Source organism: Cherax quadricarinatus, chromosome 4, assembly GCF_038502225.1.
Source record: "Cherax quadricarinatus isolate ZL_2023a chromosome 4, ASM3850222v1, whole genome shotgun sequence".
Taxonomy (NCBI): Eukaryota; Metazoa; Arthropoda; class Malacostraca; order Decapoda; family Parastacidae; genus Cherax; species Cherax quadricarinatus.
Window position 1 is genome coordinate 36,865,190 of NC_091295.1, and position 22,742 is coordinate 36,887,931.

At 42.3% G+C, this 22,742-nt stretch overlaps 1 protein-coding gene across 2 annotated transcripts in view; it reads right to left on the reverse strand.

Moving 5' to 3' along the window:
- LOC138854176 (F-box/LRR-repeat protein 6-like) overlaps positions 1 to 22,742 on the reverse strand; it is a 79,944-nt gene that overhangs the window by 31,225 nt on the left and 25,977 nt on the right. For both annotated transcript variants that reach the window (XR_011393396.1, XM_070095712.1), the window contains exons 4-5: positions 19,050 to 19,277; positions 18,657 to 18,895 (exon numbers count right to left, since the gene is read on the reverse strand). Coding sequence is in view for 1 of the 2 variants with exons in the window: in XM_070095712.1 (XP_069951813.1) it covers positions 18,682 to 18,895; positions 19,050 to 19,277 (442 nt within the window). In the remaining variant the exon portion in view is untranslated. The remainder of the gene's footprint in view (positions 1 to 18,656; positions 18,896 to 19,049; positions 19,278 to 22,742) is intronic.

A 22,742-nucleotide genomic window follows, 5' to 3' on the forward strand; every position in this document is an offset into this window, starting at 1 on the left:
CCCTTCCCATTATACACACCTGATCCTCTAGTTTCTGCACTAATCTCTTGTGAGGTACTGTGTCGAAGGCCTTCTTGCAGTCCAAGAAGATGCAATCAACCCACCCCTCTCTCTCATCTCTTACTTCTGTTACTTTATCATAAAACTCCAGAAGGTTTGTGACATAGGCTTTGCCTTCCATGAAACCATGCTGGTTGTCATTTATATTTTTGTTCCATTCCAGGTGCTCCACCACTCTCCTCCTGATAATCTTCTCCATGACTTTGCATACTATAAATGTCAGTGACACTGATCTGTAGTTTAGTGCCTCTTTTCTGTCTCTTTTTTTAAAAATGGGAACTACATTTGCCATCTTCCATACCTCAGTTTCTTCCATACCTGTTTCAAGGGATGTGTTGAAGATTGTGGTTCATGAAACACACAGCATTTCTGCTCCCTCTCTCAGGACCCATGGGGAGATGTTGTCCAGTCCCATTGCCTTTGAGGTATCAAGGTCACCTAGCAGCTTCACCTCCTCCTCAGTTGTGTGTATGTCATCCAGCACTTGTTGCTGTATTCCCTGTTGGTGTCCCCCTCTGTCCTGTCTTCTCAGAGTCCTTCCTGTTTCCACTGTGAATACCTCCTTAAATCTCTTGTTGAGCTCCTCACATACCTCTTGATCATTTTGTGTGAGTTCCCCACCTTCTTTCCTCAGCCTGATCACCTGGTCTTTGACTGTTGTCTGTCTCCTAATGTGGCTATACAGCAGTTTCGGGTCAGACTTGACTTTTGATGCTGTCATTTTCATACTGTCGCTGGATCTCCCTCCTTATCTGAGCATACTCATTTCTGGCTCTTCAACTGATCTCTTTATTTTCCCTGGGTCCTTTGCCTTGTGTACCTCTTCCATTCTCTAATGCTCTTAGTTTTTGCCTCCCTACACCTTCGGGTAAACCAATGACTCACTTTGGTCTTCTCATTAATTCTGTTGCCCTTGGAAACAAACCTTTCCTCAGCCTCCTTGCATTTTGTTGTTACATATTCCATCATTTCGTTTACTGACTTTCCTACCAGTTCTCTGTCCCACTGAACCTCCCACAGGAAGTTCCTCATACCTGTGTGGTCCCCCCTTTTATAGTTTGGCTTTTCCCAATCGACTCCTGTTACACTCTCCACTTGCAGCTCTACTATGTAATCAAAACTCAGAGCCACATGATCGCTAACTCCAACGGGCCTCTCATATGTGATGTCCTTAATGTTTGAACTGCTCAGGATGAACACAAGGTGCAGTCTTGCTGGTTCATCCTCCCCTCTCTCTCTGGTAGTGTCCCTGACATGTTGATGCATGAATTTTTCCAGTACCACATCCATCATCTTGGATCTCCATGTGGCAGGACCCCCGTGAGGCTCCAGGTTTTCCCAGTCAATCTCCCTACGGTTGAAATCACCCATAACCAGTAACTTTGCTCTGCACAATTGACCTCTTCGTGCCACCTCAGCCAGTGTGTCCACTGGCTTCTCTTCATATTCCTCTCTTGGCCTCCTGCAGTTCTGTGGAGAGTTATACATCACTACAATGACTACGTTATGTTCCCCAGACTGAATTGTACCTACTATGTAGTCCCTTTCTCCAATCTCGCCCATTCATCCCATTTCCTCAAAACCCCATTGGTTTTTTATGAGTAGTGCAACCCCTCCTCCCCCTCTGCTCCTTCCGTCTTTCCTCAGGATCTGATATCCCGGTGGGAAGACGGCGTCTGTAATTGTCTCAGTGAGTTTCGTTTCTGTGACTGTTGTGATGTCTGGGGACTTCTCATTAATTCTTTCATGCCACTCTTCATATTTATTTGTTAATCCATCTGCGTTCGTGTACCACACCTTCATCTTCTTATCTATCACGGTGGTCCTGGGAAAATATTGGTTTTGGGGGAGCGGGAGCCGTGAAGGGGGCATATAGGGGTTTGCAGTGTGGGTGGGGTTTGTGATGGGGGTGAGGGCAGAGTGCCCTGGGGGAGCTGCTGTAGGGGTGGGGTTTGTGATGTGGGGGTGGGTGGAGAGGGAACAGTGTGTGGGTTTTGGCTTAGATTGTTCAGCTGCATTGGGGTTGTCGCAGTTTGGGTGGGGTTTGTGATGGAGTGAGTGGGGGCAGAGTTCCATAGGGGGCTGCTGTAAAGGTGGGGTTTGTGATGTGGGGGGGTGGGGGCAGAGGGAACAGTGTGTGGGTTTTGGTTTAGATTGATCAGTTGCTTTGGGGTTGTCGTGGTTGGAGTCCTTCTACGGGTGTTTCTGTAAGGTGTGTTTGCCCTTCCACCTGAGTCTGAGTTCAGCTCCTCTTCATCAATACATCTCGTTCCTCCTTTTGTCTTTGCACCCTCTCTCTCAGTATCATCCTTTCTTCTTGTGTTTTGTCGCGATCGAGGTACACTCTCCGGTACTCTGGTTTGTCCTTCAGTCGTGCTTTCTCCTGCAGGATTCTGGTTCGAGCTGATTCTGCCTTGAAGATTACTTTGACCGGCTATTTCCTTCCACTCGCAAACCACCCAATTCTCCGAAAATTTGTCACCTGGGTCATGTCTCCCTCACCTATTGCTTTTGTGATACCTTCGATTGCTTTCTTCTCCTCCTGGTTTCTTTTATCGTAGGTTTCCCCTTCAACTTCTCGGAGCCCGTAGATAAACGCTGACCTCTCCCTCTCCTCCTCCCACTGTGTCTCCCTTTGTATCCTCTGAGGTGTTTTAATTCCTTCCATCGAAATGTTCCTGCCTTCATTCCCTGCCCTTGCTGCAGCCCCTATGCTCAGTGGGCTGTTTTTCCTACTCACCTGTTCCTTGCCACTGCAGTTGACTGTTGGAGTCTCTGCATGTGTCTTAGCTCCTTCATTGTCTACACGTCTCTCAATTGTGCACATCTTTTCCTGGATCCCTACAGTTCCCTTGTCTGTGACTGGTATAGATGTTCCTGATGTCATGTCTGTACTGTTATTTGTCTCTCTAATCCATTTCAGGTTTCTTAGTTCCTCATCTAAGCACTTTATCTTATCTTCTGCTGCTAAGACTTGTAGTCCCCACTTCCTGCTCTCCTCAGCTATTCTCTCCTTCATTCTCCTGCCAAGATCTGCTAGCTTCCTTCCTCACTCTTCCTCCATTTTTTTGAGCTCTACCTCCCAATTTGCTTTAGAAACATCGTATTACGATGGGGTTTTCACCAAAATGCTGCTAGATACTTATACTATTTTTCTGTAAACAAAACTCAAAATCATATTTTTTCGCATAATTATCATGACTGCATGAGAAATTGACCCAGTGGCCACTTAAGGTGTGATATTCCTCAAAACATGGAATAAGCCACATTGGAATAGCACATTACTTACAGTAATATCATTGTAGCTTTGCAACTGCTTGGTTTTCTGGTTGTGATGGAACAAATAGCACCTTTTCTGTGATTTTTTCTTGTCTATAGCAAGAAGTTGCAATGAAGCAAGCCAAAAATGGATCACTTTCATTGTTTTGGCAGTGACCTGTTTATGGGGGAGGCCCTGGTATGTTTCTCTTGTCTTATGACATAAATGGAAATCAGCTAGTTTGGGTTTCTTTCCTGTTTTCACTTGGAACATACAGTGGACCCTCAGGTAATGATGCCATCGGATAGCGATAAAATCGGATACTGATGCGTCTTTGCGTAAAAATATTGGCTTGGCCAACGATGAAAAACTCGTCCCCATGCCTGGGCCGCCCACAGCTGCCTGGCCACTATGTACAAGCAGTATGCCATTGTTTACAAGCCAGTGCAGATGGTTCCATGCATACATGCAATACATTTTGTATTATTCCATTATTGCTGCACCACCGTCAGCTGCTGCTGTACCATGGTCAGCTGCTGTGGCATCACCATCAGCTGTTGCTGCACCACCATCAGCTGCTGCTGCACCATCAGCTGCTGCTGCACCACCATCAGCTGCTGCTGTACTGCCGTCAGCTGCTGCTGTACCACCGTCAGCTGCTGTTGCTGCTGCACCACCGTCAGCTGTACTACTCGAAGATGTGAAAAGACTGTTGTTGGTGTGGCTTAATGAGAAACAATTAACCCCAGAAGGTTAGCCACCCAGGATAACCCAAGAAAGTCAGTTCGTCGAGGACTGTCTAACTTGTTTCCACTGGGGTCCTTAATCTTGTCCCCCAGGATGCGACCCACACCAGTCGACTAACACCCAGGTGAACAGGAAAAAATGCCTGGAACTAGTGCTCATATTGGTGAATTTAAGGCCAGCAAAGGTTGGTTTGAGAGATTTAAGAATCGTAGTGGCATACGCAGTGTGATAAGACATGGGGAAGCTGAAAAATTCCAACCGCAACAAGTGTTCAATTGTGATGAAACAGGCCTGTTCTGGAAGAAAATGCCAAACAGGACCTACATTACTTAGGAGGAAAAGGCACTCCCAGGACACAAGCCCATGAAAGACAGGCTAATTCTCGTGTTTTGTTGTAATGCTAGTGGGGATTGCAAAGTGAAGCCTTTACTCATGTATCATTCTGAAAATCCCAGAGTGTTCAAGAAAAACAGTGTCTCATCACTCATCAATACTCTTCAATAAAGGTAAGTGTCATTTTAGTATTTATTTTGCATGTCTCATTGTTTTCTGTGTAGGGAAATGTATATTTCATGTAAAAAAATTATTGTTTTTTTAAATACTTTTGGGTGTCTGGAATGGATTAATTGGATTTCCATTATTTCTTATGGGGAAAATTAATTCGGCTAACAATAAAATCAGTTAAGGACAAGCTCCCTGGAACGGATTAAAATCGTTACCCGAGGGTCCACTGTATTTTTTGCATTTAGGATTGGAACATTTAACACATGAAAAAACAATTTAATAAGACACTTCTAACCTGACATACATGTATTCCACAGCCCCAATTTGCATGTCTGATTTGTTCACCAAATGAATATTGTTGGTGTAATTAATGACTGCAAGTGGCTTCTCAACAGACTCATTTGTAAGTCTGTCCACCTTTTCAGTTTGTTTTATTTCAGGCATGTGTAGGGTTTTCAACAATTTTACATCATGCTTATCATGCCACTAAAATACCATTATTTCCCTAGTCTGAAATATCTGAACTACATTGTTAGCAAATGTCTTTTGAATGATGAAATGTGCTTCCTAGTTCCCTTTCATTTCTGCCTTGTTTATCCCCAAGATACTAAACATGGAGCTTGTGTACCAATGAATATTTGTGAAAATGTTGTCAAGGTATTGTTCCTTCATTTTCCTGACAACAGCAACAAAGATTTCTAACACAAAACCAGTTTCACAATCATGCATCACAAACAATTTGATATCAAAGCAATGTTTTTTGCTGGAAATATAATGCTTGAAGGAAAGTCTACCCTTTAACCCCTTCAGGGTCCAAGGCCAAAATCTGAAGTGGTGCTCCAGTGTCCAAGAAATTTTGAAAAAAAAAAAAAAAAAAAAAAAAAAAAAAAAAAAAAAAAAAAAAAAAAAAATTCTTACAGAATAAAAGAGCATATTTTTGTGAAGGTAATAAGACAAAAAAAAAAAATTCTGATCAGTACTTACCGAGATACAGTGCCGAGAAATTTGTCCAAAATGACCTGGTGGCGGCAACATCGATGATTTCCACATTCGCACATTACTTTATTTAGCAGTTTTTGTAGTTTTTTCTTTTCTTTTCCAATTTTTTTCTTTTCCTACTAACATTTGGGGCCTGAGAGACCAATACTGTATATAATGTATATATATAAACTCACTGTATTGAACACAATAACCACACTAAAGTTATTATCATATTATTGTTTACCACTGTTGTTTATTACAATAAACATGCACAAATGTTGTATAATACTAATGTTCTATCATATATTTACATATTTACAATCACTGGACATGGTTTTAGAACTGCTGGAGCTTGTGGCACTCCTTGAAAAAAGGCACCATGCACAGAGGTACCTTACATTCCTCACACATAAACCGAGTGTCTTTGCGTCTTTGTTGCCATCGTTTTGTTTGTGCACAGACGATGCATCTCTTCTGAGCAAATTTCTTCTGAGTTGAAGGAAGCTGTATTATGAAATGATCACCTTCCCTCCTCAAACGCTTGGGTATATCCTGAGGAGTTCGAGGACCTTGATGTATAGCAGGTGTTGTTACCTGGTACTTCATTATGAGTTGTCTGACAACAGACAAACAAAATTCACCATACAGTGGTCTGTTGCCAGTCTTCATTTGGTACATATTATATGCATTGAGCATTGAAATGTCCATGAGATGGAAGAAAAGTTTCATGTACCACTTGTAACTTTTACGAACACAATCAACAAAGCCAATCTGCATGTCACATTTGTCAACCAAGCGCATGTTTTGTGTATAATCAATCACTGTCACTGGTTTTTGAATACGTTCATTAGTCACTCGATCAACTTTGCCACTGTCTTGCATTTCATTATGGTGAATGGTTGTCAACAATGTGACATCTCGTTTGTCATGCCACCATAATGCCATGATGTCATTGGCAGTAAACACCTGCACGTCATCACCACGAGCACCTGCATTGAGCCTGGGCATATGTTTACGATTAGAATACACTGTGCCACACACATCTGTCTTGTTCACTCGCAAGAAATCACTGAGTAATGGGCTTGTGTACCAGTTATCGGTATATAATGTATGCCCCTTACCAAGATAAGGTGCCATCATGCTTCTCACTACGTCACCTGAGATACCCAATAACATCTTGGTATCTTTCAGTGTTTTACTTCCCGTGTATAAAACAATATCCAATACCAGGCCACTGTCACAGTCACAGAGTGCAAACAGTTTTATACCAAAGTGTTTCCTCTTGCTCGGTATATACTGCTTGAATGACAGCCTACCTTTGAACAAAATCAAAGACTCGTCAATTACAAGATTCTTGAATGGATAAAAGTACATGCTGAACTTTTGTTTGAGATACATAAAAACATTTCTAATCTTGTATAACCTGTCACTTCTGTCAGGCCTGGTTTTGTCAGAGAAGTGCAACATATGTAACAGTAAGATAAACCTGTTCACTGGGATGATTTCACTGAAGACCGGGGTAGAAATTAGCCGATCTGTGGACCAGTATGCTTTTATATTATGCTTATAGACATGAAGCATAAGCATTATTGTTGCAAAAAGCAAATACATTTCTGCAACAGTCGTCTCTTTCCACCGGTGTAGTCTTGACTGTGGTGATATGATCGTATTTGCCATGGTGTACTCAAAATACTTGTTACTTTCCCTGACAATAGTTTCCATCAATGGCTGGTCAAAGAATAATTCAAAGAATTCCAGTTCATTTGCATTGTTTCCAAGGGGACAAGTTGGTAGAATTCCACTTTCAGAGTCATCAAAGTGGTGGGGCTTGGGAACAAAATTGGGATTTTGCTGCCAATCCCAGATATGGTTTGCTGGTGGATACTGGACATCATAGGCTGGTTGTGCAGGTAGTTGTGGTTGTGGTGGGCTGGTGGCTGACGCTCCGCTTCGTCCTTGAACTGCGGAGTCAGCAGCGTGGGTCCCAGCCTGGGCTGGTGAGTCAAGCATGGCCGTGGCACTACCATCACCACTACCACCATCTAGTGATGCCTGTGGTCTATCCATGCCAAGTGTAGCCACATCATCCTCACTATCACTATCTATACCTGGTGTAGGGCCACGGGATGTACTCCTGGATGTACTCTGTCCCCTGGGCACGGCATAGGGTACACTACACGAGCGCATGCGGCAGCGTACATACCGACGCTTCACTGGTGAATATGATTCCTCACTATCACTACTCGAATGATCGTCAAGAGCAATAAAATCACAATCCACATCACTATCATCATCATTACTGAAGTCAGAGGCCTGGCCACGTGAAAATAATAGTTTTCTCTTTTGTTGACGTACACCCGACCGTGACTGACGAGTGCCCACACCAGAGGTAGAAGGTTGAGGACAGTCAGGGTTTTCTGCACTATTATCGATATTCTGGTCATTCCTTTTGGTCACTAACTGATCAAAGCCAAAGAATTCGTCTTGATTTCCACTTCCATCACTGTCAGAACTATCAGACAGGAACAGGAGAGTCCCAATTTTCCTTGGAGTGAGAGCTGCCTTGCAACGAGGCATGGTGAACAAGGGTAACTGAGCCGGTGTTCCCACAATGCTATGCGGGCGCCTAGATTTTTTGTTTATGGTGCACACCCACCACGCAGACCCAATCTCTCACATGTAGGCCTATGAGCGTTTTCGTGCTAAATTTGACGGCGCTAGAATTTTGGCATAGATCTACGGTTTGGACACTTAACGTGAAACCGTAGATCTACGGGACGGACCCTGAAAGGGTTAATCAAACCAAATTTTTTTTTTCAACAAGTTGGCCGTCTCCCACCTAGGCAGGGTGACCCAAAAAGACAGAAAATCCCCAAAACGAAAATACTTTCATCATCATTCAACACTTTCACCTCACTCATACATAATCACTGTTTTTGCAGAGGTGCCCAGATACAACAGTTTAGAAGCATATATAGAGATACAATATAAGAAGTGACCTGAAATAATATAATAAACTCCCTATAGAATATAATATCAGGGCCCCAATTATATATATACCGTCCTATTACACATCCCTTTAAACTGCCAATATCCCAAATCCCTCGTTTAAAGTGCAGGCATTGTACTTCCCATTTCCAGAACTCGAGTCCGGTTATATAAAAATAACTCATCTATAATGATGATTCAGAAGGGATAAAAGAATTCATTAAATTTGTTTTTCAGGTATACATTATCACTTCTCTAATTCTGTAAGAGTCAATCATCTGTCTGAGGATTACGGTACTTTTGTCCAGCAATCATCTGATATGATTTCACTGAAAGCTGGTGTTGCTATCAGTCAATCTATACTCCAGTATTTTGGTATTTTGTTCTTACGAGCATGTGGCATTAGCATTAGTGTTACAAAGAACAGGTACATCTCTGAAATACAGTACAGTGGTACCTCGGGATACAAACAGCTCAAAACACGAACAGTTATGTAAGTGCATTTATGACAGTGTATTTTTGCAGGTCTGAAATGGATTAATCAAATTTACATTATTCCATATGGGAACAAATTCGTTCGGTATCAGCACTCGAACAGCCTTCTGGAACGAAATGAGTTCGTATCCCAAGGTACCACTGTAGTAGTGTTTTTCTACTATCAAAGGCATGATTTCACTGAAACAACTGCATTAGCAATTGTGCACTGGTAACGGTTGTTTGTTTTGCGAACATATTCATATGTGTATTATCAAAATATAATCTGAAATAATCAAGTCCAGTGGAATTATCTGTTACGGGACAAAGAGGCTGACTTCCACAATTTTTTTTTTTTAACAAGTCAGCCGACTCCCACCGAGGCAGGGTGACCCAAAAAAGAAAGAAAATCCCAAAAACAAAAATACTTTCATCATCATTCAACACTTTCACCTCACTCAAACATAATCACTGTTTTTGCAGAGGTGCCCAGAATACAACAGTTTAGAAGCATATACGTATAAAGATACACAACATATCCCTCCAAACTGCCAATATCCCAAACCCCTCCTTTAAAGTGCAGGCATTGTACTTCCCATTTCCAGGACTCAAGTCCGGCTATATAAAATAACCGGTTTCCCTGAATCCCTTCACTAAATATTGCCCTGCTCACACTCCAACAGCTCGTCAGGTCCCAAATACCAATCGTCTCCATTCACTCCTATCTAACACGCTCATGCACGCTTGCTGGAAGTCCAAGCCCCTTGCCCACAAAACCTCCTTTACCCCATCCCTCCAACCCTTTTGAGGACGACCCCTACCCCACGTTCCTTCCCCTACAGATTTATACGCTCTCCATGTCATTCAACTTTGATTCATTCTCTCTAAATGACCAAACCACCTCAACAACACCTCTTCAGCCCTCTGACTAATACTTTTATTAACCCCACACCTTCTAATTTCCACACTCCAAATTTTCTGCATAATATTTACACCACACATTGCCCTTAGACAGGACATCTCCACTGCCTCCAACCACCTCCTCACTGCAGCATTTACAACCCAAGCTTCACACCCATATAAGAGTGTTGGTACCACTATACTTTCATACATTCCCTTCTTTGCCTCCATAGATAACATTCTTTGTCTCCACATATACCTCAACGCACCACTCACTTTTTTTCCCTCATCAATTCTATGATTAACCTCATCCTTCATAAATCCATCCGCTGATACGTCAACTCCCAAATACAGTGGACCCCCGACATTCGATGGCATTGACATTCGATAAATCCGACATTCGATGCATTTTAACACAAAAATTTCGCCTCGACATTCGATGGAAAACCCGACATTCGATACGATTCGTACGAGACGTGTCCACATGTCGCCTGAACTGCACCATGTGTGCCAGTGTTTACAAGCCAGCCAGTGTGCGCATCTAAGGATACATTCAGTACATTCCATATTATCCATATCATCACTGTTTTTGGTGCTTGTTTCTGCAAAATAAGTAACCATGGGCCCCAAGAAAGCTTCTAGTGCTAACCCTTCAAGAAAAAAGGTACTATTGAAATGAAGAAAGAGATAATTGCAAAGTACGAAAGTGGAGTGCGTGTGTCAGAGTGCATGATGATTTGGTAAAGAAATTGCCTGCAACTAGTGGTGATGTGAGTGAATTTAAGGCCAGCAAAGGTTGGTTTGAAAGATTTAAGAATCGTAGTGGCATACACAGTGTGGTAAGGCATGGTGAGGCTGCCAGTTCAAGTCCTAATGGAAGGGGATTCCCCTTCTAAACACTAACACCATCCACACCCTCCCCCCCTCCCATTCCATCAATCATCACCAGATCTTCATTAAAGGTAAGTGTCAATTATTCTATTGTTATTGTTGTTATTGTAATTATTCTATTGCATTAAACTTAATATTTCATGTGGTAAAATTTTTTTTTCATACTTTTGGGTGTCTTGCATGGATTAATTTGATTTCAATTATTTCTTATGGGGAAAATTAACTCGACTTTCGATACTTTCGACATTCGATGGCTCTCAAGAACGGATTAATATCAAATATCGGGGGTCCATTGTATCTGAAAACATTCACTTCTTCCATACTACTCCTCCCCAATTTGATATCCAATTTTTCTTTATCTAAATCATTTGATACCCTCATCACTTTACTCTTTTCTATGTTCACTTTCAACTTTCTACCTTTACACACACTCCCAAATTCGTCCACTAACCTCTGCAATTTTTCTTTAGAATCACCCATAAGCACAGTATCATCAGCAAAAAGTAACTGTGTCACTTCCCATTCTGTATTTGATTCCCCATAATTTAATCCCACCCCTCTCCCGAACACCCTAGCATTTACTTCTTTTACAATCCCATCTATAAATATATTAAACAACCATGGTGACATTACACATCCCTGTCTAAGACCTACGTTTACCAGGAAGTAGTCTCCCTCTCTTCTACACACCCTAATCTGAGCCTCACTGTCCTCATATTACACTATTAATATCATTAAATCATACAACAGTTTCCTGCCAATTCTAAACTCTGTTTGCTGATGGCTGTATGATATTTGCCAGAGTTAGCAAGGCTACTGGTGGTATCATGGATGGGGTTATCTTGGCTGGTGATGTCACAGCTGGATGTCTTGTCCTGGCTGCTGTAGTGTTATAGCTATTATGTTATCACAGCCAGTGGTGGTGTGATAGATGGTGTGGTTGTTATGGCTGGTTGTGCTATTATGGCTGGTGGTGATATTATGGCTGGTTGTGTTATTATGGCTGGTAGAGGCATGATGACTGGTGGTAGTGTCACATGTGGTCCTACATGTCTTTTACTGATACCAGTGTCAGCACAGTCACTTTCACTATTTTGTCCTACATTTGTAGCTTGCCCCAATGTTTGACCATATAATTATGAAACTGCTCATAAAGCAAAACTGGACCTTCTACATGGCAGCATAGTCAATTTCACTATTTTTCTCCTACATTTGCAGCCTCTCCCTATGTTTCACCATAAAACAATGAAACTGCTCATAAGGCAGAACTGAACCTTCTACAATGCCTCACAAATTTTTGTCTGACTGGAATCACCACTTTGCACTTTATATACACCTCGCCAATACTGCTCCAATCCCTGTCATTTTCATGGGTATATGCCTTTTTTCTCTTCTGCTGTTGTGTACCAATGCCTGAAGTGAATGCCACAGCTATATAATCTGTGGAACTGGCACTTATTACATTCCAGATGTAATTATCAAAACCAGAAAAGGCACCTCCACCACTTTCCAGGTCTCCATATCCCAAAGAATTCATTTTATATCATTGCAAGTCATCAAATCCATGCGAGACTTTCTGTTCTCTCTCCTTTCGCACTTTTGCTAGTTGGGCATGGGGTTTCTTTCATTCTATGTTGGGATCATGGCCAGTAGGCCCTTTTCCTCTGCTGGGGGGTGGTGCAATGCCACTATGCCTCGGGATAAAGCAGAGTCATTTGCTGATTTCTTTGAGCCTGCATATGCTCTTCCTCCTCCTCTACTTTCTAAGGTAACCAGATGGGATCCTCTGCCTACTACAGTGTCCGAGGTTGACTGCCAGGTGCTGGCATCTCCCTTCAGTCCCTATGAAATGCAGTGAGCACTCTCCCAGCTTATCTGGGGAGGATACCATCCCTTATTCATTCTTGCTCCATCTATCCCCCTCAAACACCTTAACTACTGGGAACGCTTGGAAGCACCTGACTTGTACTCACTGGAGTGCAGGTGAGATACATCATAATCTGCACCTGGGAAATCCTAGAGGGACTGGTCCCTAATCTCACACAGAAATCACTCCCTACAAAAGCAAAAAACTTTGCAGGCAATGCAACATACCCCCAGTGAAAAGTAGGGGTGTCATTAGTACACTAAGAGAAAACACATTAAGTGTCTGGGGCCTAAGACTGTTCAATAGCCTCCCACCAGCCATAAAGGGAATTACCAATAGACTCTTGACTGTCTTCAAGAGGAAGCTGGACAGATATCTAAAGTCAGTGCCAGATCAGCCAGGCTGTGGTTTGTATGTTGGACTATGTGCAGCCAACAGTAACATCCTGGTTGATCAGGCCCTGATCCACAGGGAAGACTGGTCATGGACAGGGCCACAGGGACATTGATCCCCAGAATACCCTCCAGGCAGGTAGGTATGTATGCCATTCTCATGGTTTTCAATGCCAGTTGGTCTGAGGGGGTTTTCCCTGAGGTGTAGCAGCACTTACTACTGGTCCTGATTCTGAAACCTGGCAAAGATGCTACTCAACCAGGCTCTTACCAGCCCACTGCCTTATCGCACTGCTTGGGTAAGGTATTGGAATGACTGGTGACTGCCTGCCTCTCAAGGCGGATTGAGAAACATATTCTAGTGCCTGAAAACCAGAGTAGCTTTCGTGAGGGCTGCTCCATCCTCAGCCCTTTGCTTCATTTGAAAGCCGGGAGATTCTTTTGTCAGTCTTTTTGGACCTGAGTAGAGCATCTGACTCGGTATCTCACATGGCAATTCTTTTTAAGCTGGCTTGCATGGGACTGGCAGGGGCTCCCCTCTGTTGGTTATGCAACTTTTCTGCAAGGGAGGATCCTCTGGGTTACAGCTGGTAGTATGATGTCCTCACCCCATCCCATATGCCAGGGAATACCCCAGGGACCCGTTCTCAGTCCATTACTTTTTCCTGTATTAATGTCAGATCTCCCCTCCATTCAGGGCATGCATACCCTGGTGTACACATATAACGTGACTCTTACGTACAGCGCCACTTCCCTGCTGGCGGCATAAGAAAAACTCCAGAATGCCCTACAGTGCATAATGTCATGGGCTGCCACTTGGGGTTTGGAGGTTAGTGTCACAAAGTCTCGCCTCTCCTCTCTTCTGTCTGTTTCATTGGGTAAGGCACCAATCCCACTGGTCCCCTCTCATTGATGGTTGGGTGTCACTTTGGATGCCCCACTCTTGACATGGAGGAAGTATTTAATGGCCCTCTACCTCTCCTGTGCATGCCAGGTTGTGCTTATATGCCAGATCTTTGACATTAAGTGGGGGAAAGATCAATACCTCCTCTTCAGATTTTATACAGCTATGGTTTGCAGCAAACTCACCTATGTGAGTAAGGTATATGGCTCGGCCTCTTCCTTCTCTCTTTGCCGCCTTAACATTCTCCAGAATTCAGCCAACCACAGTATGCTGGGGGCATTTACTTCCACCCCCCATCGCAGCTTTGGAAGCAGAATCTTGGATAGTCTCCCTCTCATTGGTGAGAATGGTGAGGGATTGCTTGCGGTTCCATCATGTGGCCTCTTTGCCTTGTACTCACCCCTGCTGCCTCTCTACACAAGTGTAGGCAGCAGCCTCTGTTCCCTCACATTTAGTTCAGCCTTCCTTTATGGCTAGGCACAACATTCCCTGGCCTACCTTTCACTCCCTGCAATGGTGATGACTCCCTCCCCTCTCCACTCCCCGGTCTCCTCTTGGTTGGACCTGGAAAGGTACATCCACCTATATTAGCCATGAAGAAGGTAAACTCCTCAGATGGCAGTGTTTCTCTTTGAAGAGTTTCGCACTGTCACGTATGGTTCTTCATTCTCCATCTAAATGGACGGCTCAGCATGCACTTCTCCTCCTCCTACATCTTCAGCTGCTTTCTTTGCTGATCTTTTTCTGTGTCAAACCTGGCAGTTAGACACCACTCACTCGGTCCTAGGAGAGGAGCTCTTTGCCATTCATCAGGCTTTAATTTTCATCCTTGCTCACCTTCCTCCTCAGCCTCTGGTTATCTTCTCTGATTCCCAATCTTCCCTGGCACTTCTGTGTTCTGCCCATCCACAGTCCCTCTGTTTCCTTGTCCAACAGATGCAGCTTCTTCTGCACATCTTGCATAGTCCGGGTTGGAGCATCTCCCTTTAGTGGGTGCCAGCTCATGTTGGCATTCAGGGCAATGAAGTGGCTGATCGAGCAGCCTCCCTCACACACACACTCCTTACCATTACATCCCCTTGCACTGGGCTGCAGTGATTTCACAAAGGCTGTTTAGAGGGAAACCTGCCATTTACAGCAGAGGGATCTGGCATACTCCCTCTCTTCTCTGGCACTGAGCTCAGTCCAGTCTTTCAATGGCCCCTGCCCTTGGGTTCATCCCAATTGCTGAGCAGATGTTACACTGACTCACAACATTCATGACTGGCAGCTCATCTGCACTGCCTTCGGATGATGGGCTCTCCATCCTGCCTGTGGAGTCCCTCTCAGCCCGAGACAGTGGAGCACTTCCTACTGTGGTGCTCCCATTGCCACTCTGCACAGACTCTCTTTTGTGCAGCCTTTCGCACATTTGGGGTACAGTCTTTGACCCTACCTCTCCTTCTCGATGGGAAGGGGTTTGGCCTACCAGACTGTCAGGAGATCTTGACTTGTACTTGCACCTTCTTGCTGGCTTCAGGATGCAATGGAGACATTTAATACGCACAGTTATTAGTCTACCTCCTTCCACTTTGGTTGAGGTTTCTTTTCCAGATGCTGGAAGGCAGGGCTTGATACAGCATACACTGTCAATAACCTTATAAACCTCAACAACAACAACAACAATTTTCTTAGAAATTGTAAGAGTTTCATGTCTAATTGTCTTCTTGGTACCTCCAGCGTCCTTTTGAGTGCCACAACTAATATCCAGAGATAAAGCAAGGTGATAATATGAATGAAAATTGAGATGATAACTAGAGACTATAGTATGGTACATATCCAGATAGACTGATAACCAATTTGTTTACACCAGAAGTGATGCTAGGCCTCTCCCACACCAAAAAAAATGGCCTTACCCAAAGGGTGGAGAGATGCTCCAAGACAGTACTGCATACCACTAATTCTGCACTGACACACTTTAACCCCTAAACCAGTGGTATTCATTGCATGACTCGCGATGACTCAATTCACGGCTCTCAAAAAATATATAAATTAATTAATAAAAAAAAATATATAGAAAAATAATTTTTCAAGTAAGATACATATTTTCATGAAGTGAGATGGAAGACGAAGTCACAGTAAGAGATAACATTCTAACATCCCTACCCTAGTCATACAGAAATCATACGTGTCCACTACAGGAAACTGATCAGGGACATGTCTAGCTCTAGGCATCTCGCTGAATCAGTTGAGTTCAAGCTTTCGGGGGAGACTGGACGTATTTCGTTACTCTTGGGGATTTGTGTTTGAAAATAGGCAACAGATATTTGAGACTGCGGCAACATATATGAAAGTAACGATTTAACTGTTGCTGCTTGTGGAAGCTAGCTGCGATGGGCTAGTTTTACTTGAAACCAAAGTGCAGTCAAGTAGTGTCCGTTATGATGGATTGATTTGTGGTTAAACAAAAACGCAAGTGATGAACAGCCATCCCAGACCCGACCAGTAGAAAAGGAGCATTAAGTAAGTTTGGTCTTTATTTTGCTATTAATAACAAGATATGCAGGCTAATATTACCATGTCTAATTTTTCTCATTTACTATATTGCACTAGCAGCTCAGTACTACTGCGGCTCTCTCAATCAATGTGTTTAATCGAAATGGCTCTCTTGCAAAAATTTGTGAATAACACTGCCCTAAACGGTCCAAGCATATATGTACGTTAATACCACTAACGCCCAAAACGCATATATACGTTTTATTTTTCCTTCCTCCAAATTTGGCACGATTGGCCTGAGATGTCTGGTCAGCATAGAATGGGTCTTAACACTTGGTGTGCACCATATTAAAAAAATCTGGGACCACTTAGTACCTTGTGGGAGCGCCAGTTAAATTGAGTGCCAGCTCAAACACCAAGGATTCACTGATGTAATGTCATATTAACACTCCCCTTTTAAGAGGAAAGTGATGTTAACCCCAAGTTTAGGGTCTGTCTGTCTCTGTCTATTTGTCTCTGTCTATCTGTCTCTGTCTATCTGTCTCTCTATCTCTTTTTATCTGTCTCACAGGTACACACAAATACAATTATACATAGTGTAAATTATCTAGGATAACCTAGAAAATCCGAAGTGCTATACTGTGTGCGTAGATATATAATGCATATGAATACCTGTTGGTTCACAGTGGCTCTCTCTGCGACAGACAGACAAGCAGAGATGGAAAGAGACAAGCAGACAGAGAGACAGATAATCAGAGACAGAGATACGAGCTCATCAAATGTCATCCCTTATCTCTGAACCCTCGGTGGCACCTATCAAATGTCATAGCTTATCTCCTCTTATCTTTGCACTATCTCATCTTATCTCTGCACCCTCGCTGGTGCCCATCAAATATCATCCCATATCTCATCACAGCCCTTCCAGATGCTTGTCACATTGCTTCAAGGGAGCTTCTTCCTTCTTCCTCCTCCTTCTTCCTTCTTCTTCTATAGTCCCATGTATCCAAAACATTGCTGGGACCTATAAATACTTTGTATATATTCCTAAACAATAGTAAATAACCAAGGCAGGTGTAAATGTTCACCTGTCAATGTGTTTGTGACAATTTGAGTATAATTTCAGTACCTAATATTAGTGTCAGAACAAAGATTGGTTATGAAATGCCAAGAAATACAATAAATTGTAATTATCAGAACATAAAAATTATATAAAATGATAAAAAAATGGTACATCGGCAACACTTCCTCAAGCGGCAGGACTCAATGTTGCCGCCAGGTGAGCATTAAGTGCCAACTTTGCAGCTTCATATCTCAGTAAGTACTGACCCTAATTTTTTTATTTTAATCCTATTACACTTAGAAAATTGTTCTCCGTATTTCAATGAAAAAAAAAAATTCATTTTTCAAAATATTCAGGGCACTGGGGCACTGGACCATTTAGGGGTTAATGGTAATGGCACACTATCAATGGAAATGATAAAGTAAATCTAAATCACAGAATATTGAAAATGCAAGCTATAATCACAAGACTGTGAAGGGTTTACTGCACTTTGTTGCCATATATCTTGTTGTCAGGCCATTTCAGAACTTCTGAAATGGCCTGACCTATTTAGATTAACCTATTTAGATTAAAATTGAGGAGCAAAACATCTGTTGAACTCTATATACATGCATAAAATGAACATACACAAAATATGAATGCATTTGTAAAAAACTAACTGCAAAAAATAACATTTATAATTCAGCCTTAACCCTATTGTGCTCCATGATAGAAATCATGGAGGGATTTTCAAATCCTTTTAAAGTATGAATATTCAGCCCTTTCTAGGGCATTTTTACTGCAGAACTTTTTTCCATTTTTTTTTATACTTTTTGAACTAAGATGCTTTTGATATGTATCCTGTACTGAATTTGGAACAACTTACGGGGAACCACTTATGTCCCATACTGGCTCTGTTGCCCAACTGAGGGATGTTTTTCATTATTTTCCTGTTTAAATAAATGATACGAATAACTAAGCTCCAAGAATACCAAGAGTTCACAATACCACTTCACTCACTGCTTGCATTTCCCATTTAGTTCTTCCAGCTGAGAACACTTAAAAATGTCCTGTCTCAAAGACTGCATATTTCTGTAAAGGAATGATGGAAAAGAGCAGAAAAGTAAGAAATGTTAAGTGATGAAATCAGTTAAAATGGCCAAAGCAGAACAAACCTCTCACAGCAGGCTTTACATCAGCCTAATCATCATCATCGACATCAGGAGCCTCATCAAATTTGCCCTTTGCAATGTCTGCTCGAAGGGTGACCAGTTGAGGTGCCTCATGAAATCGTTTTACTCCTCTTGGTAAAGCCCGGCAGGAAGTAAGGTTGAGGTTTTCTAGGTGACTACACCTTTCTAATACTTGTCGAATAGGTTTGAATGTCACTGAGGACCCACACATGTTCAGGTACCTATTGGTGCATAAAAAAACTATAAATAACAGGATATTTGGTAGCAGCCAACTGGTAGCTGAACAATATAGATACAATATAGTTTTCCCAAATTTGAATCATGTAAAGAATGTAGCAACTGTATAAGTGTAATTTGAGATTTAAATTCACTAACCTGAGTTTATTATCAGATTCTTCTGATATAGCCATAAGAGCAGCATCAATACTATCAGCATTGGCAGTCCAGGACAGATCCAGTTCTACTAGAGAGTGTTGCCATTTGCGCACCACTAACTCAAGTCGATCTGAGTAACTCTTGGGGGAAGTAGAACCTGCCAAAAACAGATGCTCCAACTCCCATGGTGGAATGCGAACCAAGGATGAATCTGTGATGTTCATGCACCTGCAGAAAAGATTTGCTCAAAAAATTGCATATGAAATTAATTTGTACAGTGGAACCTCTACTTACGAGTGCATCCACGTGCGAGTTTTTCCAGATACAAGCAGTCGCTCGATCAATTTTTTGCTTCCAGACATGAGCGAAATTTTCAGTTACAAACGGGCCTCAAGGGAGGTTCCTTAACGCTGGTGAGGAGCTTTTGCTCTTGATCTAGGGAATTGGATCTCAGTTGTTTGTTGGACTATCTTATTGAAACTTGGGCAACGTATGATGGAAAGATGCTTCTTAATGTACACCAAAAATGAAAGAAATCGGACCATGAATAACAGAGTTCACTTCTCAGCCATTAGCCCCTTAGCAGTATATTTCCATATGGTTTTTATTGTTGTATTCTCGTTTTTTTGGTCTCATTTGATGGAATGGAAAATATACTACAGAAATAGATATGATTTTGATTGGTTTCACGATGAAAAGTACCTTGAAACTGAGCTCAAAGTAGCAGAAATGTTCAATTCTCTGGCGATGTTCAAGAGTAACAAATGATGTCACCGTCCAAGAGATGTCCGATTGACACTGCCCCTCAACCTTCACATAATGGAAAGCTCTTCAACATGCTAGTAAAAATGGGAGCAGACATCATGAGGTAGCAGTGGCAGACAACATGAAGCAGGAGTGGCAGACATGAAGCAGCAGTGGCAGACATCATGAAGCAGCAGTGGCAGACATCATGAAGCAGCAGTGGCAGACAACATGAAGCAGCAGTGGCAGGCATCATGAGGTAGCAGTGGCAGACATGAAGCAGCAGTGGCAGACATGAAGCAGTAGTGGCAGACAACATGAAGCAGCAGTGGCAGACAACATGAAGCAGTAGTGGCAGACAACATGAAGCAGTAGTGGCAGACAACATGAAGCAGCAGTGACAAACAACATGAAGCAGCAGTGGCAGACATCATAAAGCAGCAGTGACGGACAACATGAAGCAGCAGTGGCAGACAACATGAAGCAGAAGTAGCAGACATCATGAAGCAGCAGTGGCAGACAACATGAAACAGCAGTGGCAGACCTTGTTGCACCCTATACTATACAATACAGTGGACCCTCGATAATCGTAAGGCTCGAAAGTCGTAATTTTAAAAAATCATAACGTTATTTTCATCAAAACATTGACTCGCAAATCGTCGTTTGACTCACAAATAGTCATTCATCTGGGAAGTGTACACACAGCCCTGAGCCGCCTCACACTCCATTCCCAACCAGTGTGCCATTGTTTATCAGTGAGTGAGGATGATCCCATAAGTTCATACGATACATTTCATAATATTCCATTCGTTTTAGTGCTTGCAACTGCTAAATAAGTCACTATGGCTCCAAAGAAAGCTTCTAGTTCCAGCCCTTTGGTAAAGAATGTGAGAAACACATTTAAGAAAAAGTTTGTAGAAAAATACGAAGGTGGTGGTGGTAGAGTGGTAGCAGTTGTGACAGTGGTAGAGGGTGGCAGTGATGGTGGTAGAGGGTGTTAGCAGTTGTGATAGTGGTAGAGGGTGGTAGCAGTTGTGATAGTGGTAGAGGGTGGTAGTGACAGTGGTAGAGGGCAGTAGTGGTTGTGATAGTATTAGTGATGGTGGTAGAAGGTGGTAGTGATGGTGGTAGCAGTTGTGATAGTGGTAGAAGGTGGTAGTGATGGTGGTAGAGGGTGGTAGTGGTTGTGATGGTGGTAGAGGGTGGTAGTGGTTGTGATGGTGGTAGTGGTTGTGATGGTGGTAGAGGGTGGTAGTGGTTGTGATGGTGGTAGTGGTTGTGATGGTGGTAGAGGGTGGTAGTGGTTGTGATGGTGGTAGAGGGTGGTAGTGGTTGTGATGGTGATAGTGGTTGTGATGGTGGTAGAGGGTGCCTTCTTCAGCGATTTAGCGATTCCAATGTTATTGGAGTTATATAGGGCTACAGAAAACACCGCCGCCTCAGCTACTGCTTCACCACCATTATGGACGGCTTATGCTCACAACGGCCCTTATAAACCCAACAACAACAACAGAACACCTCTTGTGACATTCATAATGACTTATTGTATTCATTCTAGAGTATATTCCATGTTTCTATGTTATTAATATTGTTTATTATGTCATATAAGTTGAATTGTGATAGATAAATAAGCTGTAGAGTTGATATTAGTGTCATATTCTCCAACAATAAACTCACCTCCCCTCTTTCTGCCCCATCTGCCATACACCAACAAAAGTCTTCAATAAAAGGTAAGTGTGATGTTAAATGCTCATTTATACATTTTATTAGTGCTTTACATTTACTTGGCATTCTTTTCTGCATGTAAATCTATATTTAAGCTAGAGAAGTGACCCCTGAAGTGACCTGGAGTCCTTATGGAGGGGGATTCCCCTTCCAAACAATAACCTCTCTTCCCTTTCTCCTCCTCCCTGTCTTCCATTCATCAACAACAGCCTTCAATAAAGGTAACTGTCATGCTGAATGTTCATTCTTTTGTGCATGTAAATCTATCTTTAAGGTAAAAAAAAAATTGTTGTTGATATTTCTGGGTGTCTCGAACGAATTAATTGGATTTACATTATTTCTTATTGGGAAAATGGATTCGCAAATCGTCAATTTCGAAAATAGTCACGCTCTCTGGAATGGATTAATTATGAAAAACGAGGGGTCCACTGTATGTGAGTTTCTGAACTCCACCATGAGATGGCAGTCCACACCACCCACGGTGGAGGAAATTCTTGTGTTTCCTTATGTTTCGTGCAGTTATTTTGCGAAATTTCTTGTTTCTAACCATGGGTCCTAAGAAAGCAAGTGCAAAGGACAATGCTGAGAAGAAAAAGAGGATGATTTCCATGGAATTAAAGCAGGAAATCATAGATAAACAAACTAGGTGAAGGGTTAAGGACTTCGCCAGGCAGTACCAGCGTACCACTTTACGATATGTACAATACTAAAGCAGAAGGAGTCAGTGACAAAGTGTAGCTTTAAGACTGTAGCACTTAAGTGTAGCATTAAGAGTGTAGCAATTATAAGTCACACTGTCTGACTTTTTTGGGTTATCCTAGGTTCTCTACACATGTAGTCATGAGCAGGAATGGCTGCTGTGGTGGCCCTATAAACCCCAACAACAACAATGGCCACTGTTGCCAATACTAGTCACATACGTAATGACATGTATTGTATTCATTCTAGTGTATATATCATGTTTCTATGTTATTAATATTGCTTATTATGTCATATTAGATGAACTGTGATAGATAAATAAACTGTAGAGTTGATACAGTATTAGGAAAATTATTGAAGTATTTTGTTGTGCCTGGAATTCCACTGGAATGAATTACTGTAATTCCATTTCAATTAATTTAAATGAGGAAAACTGACTCTGCAAACAAACAAATCCAGATGTGAGTAAGGTCATGGAACGGATTAAACTCGTAAGTAGAGGTTCCACTGTACTGTAATTACATT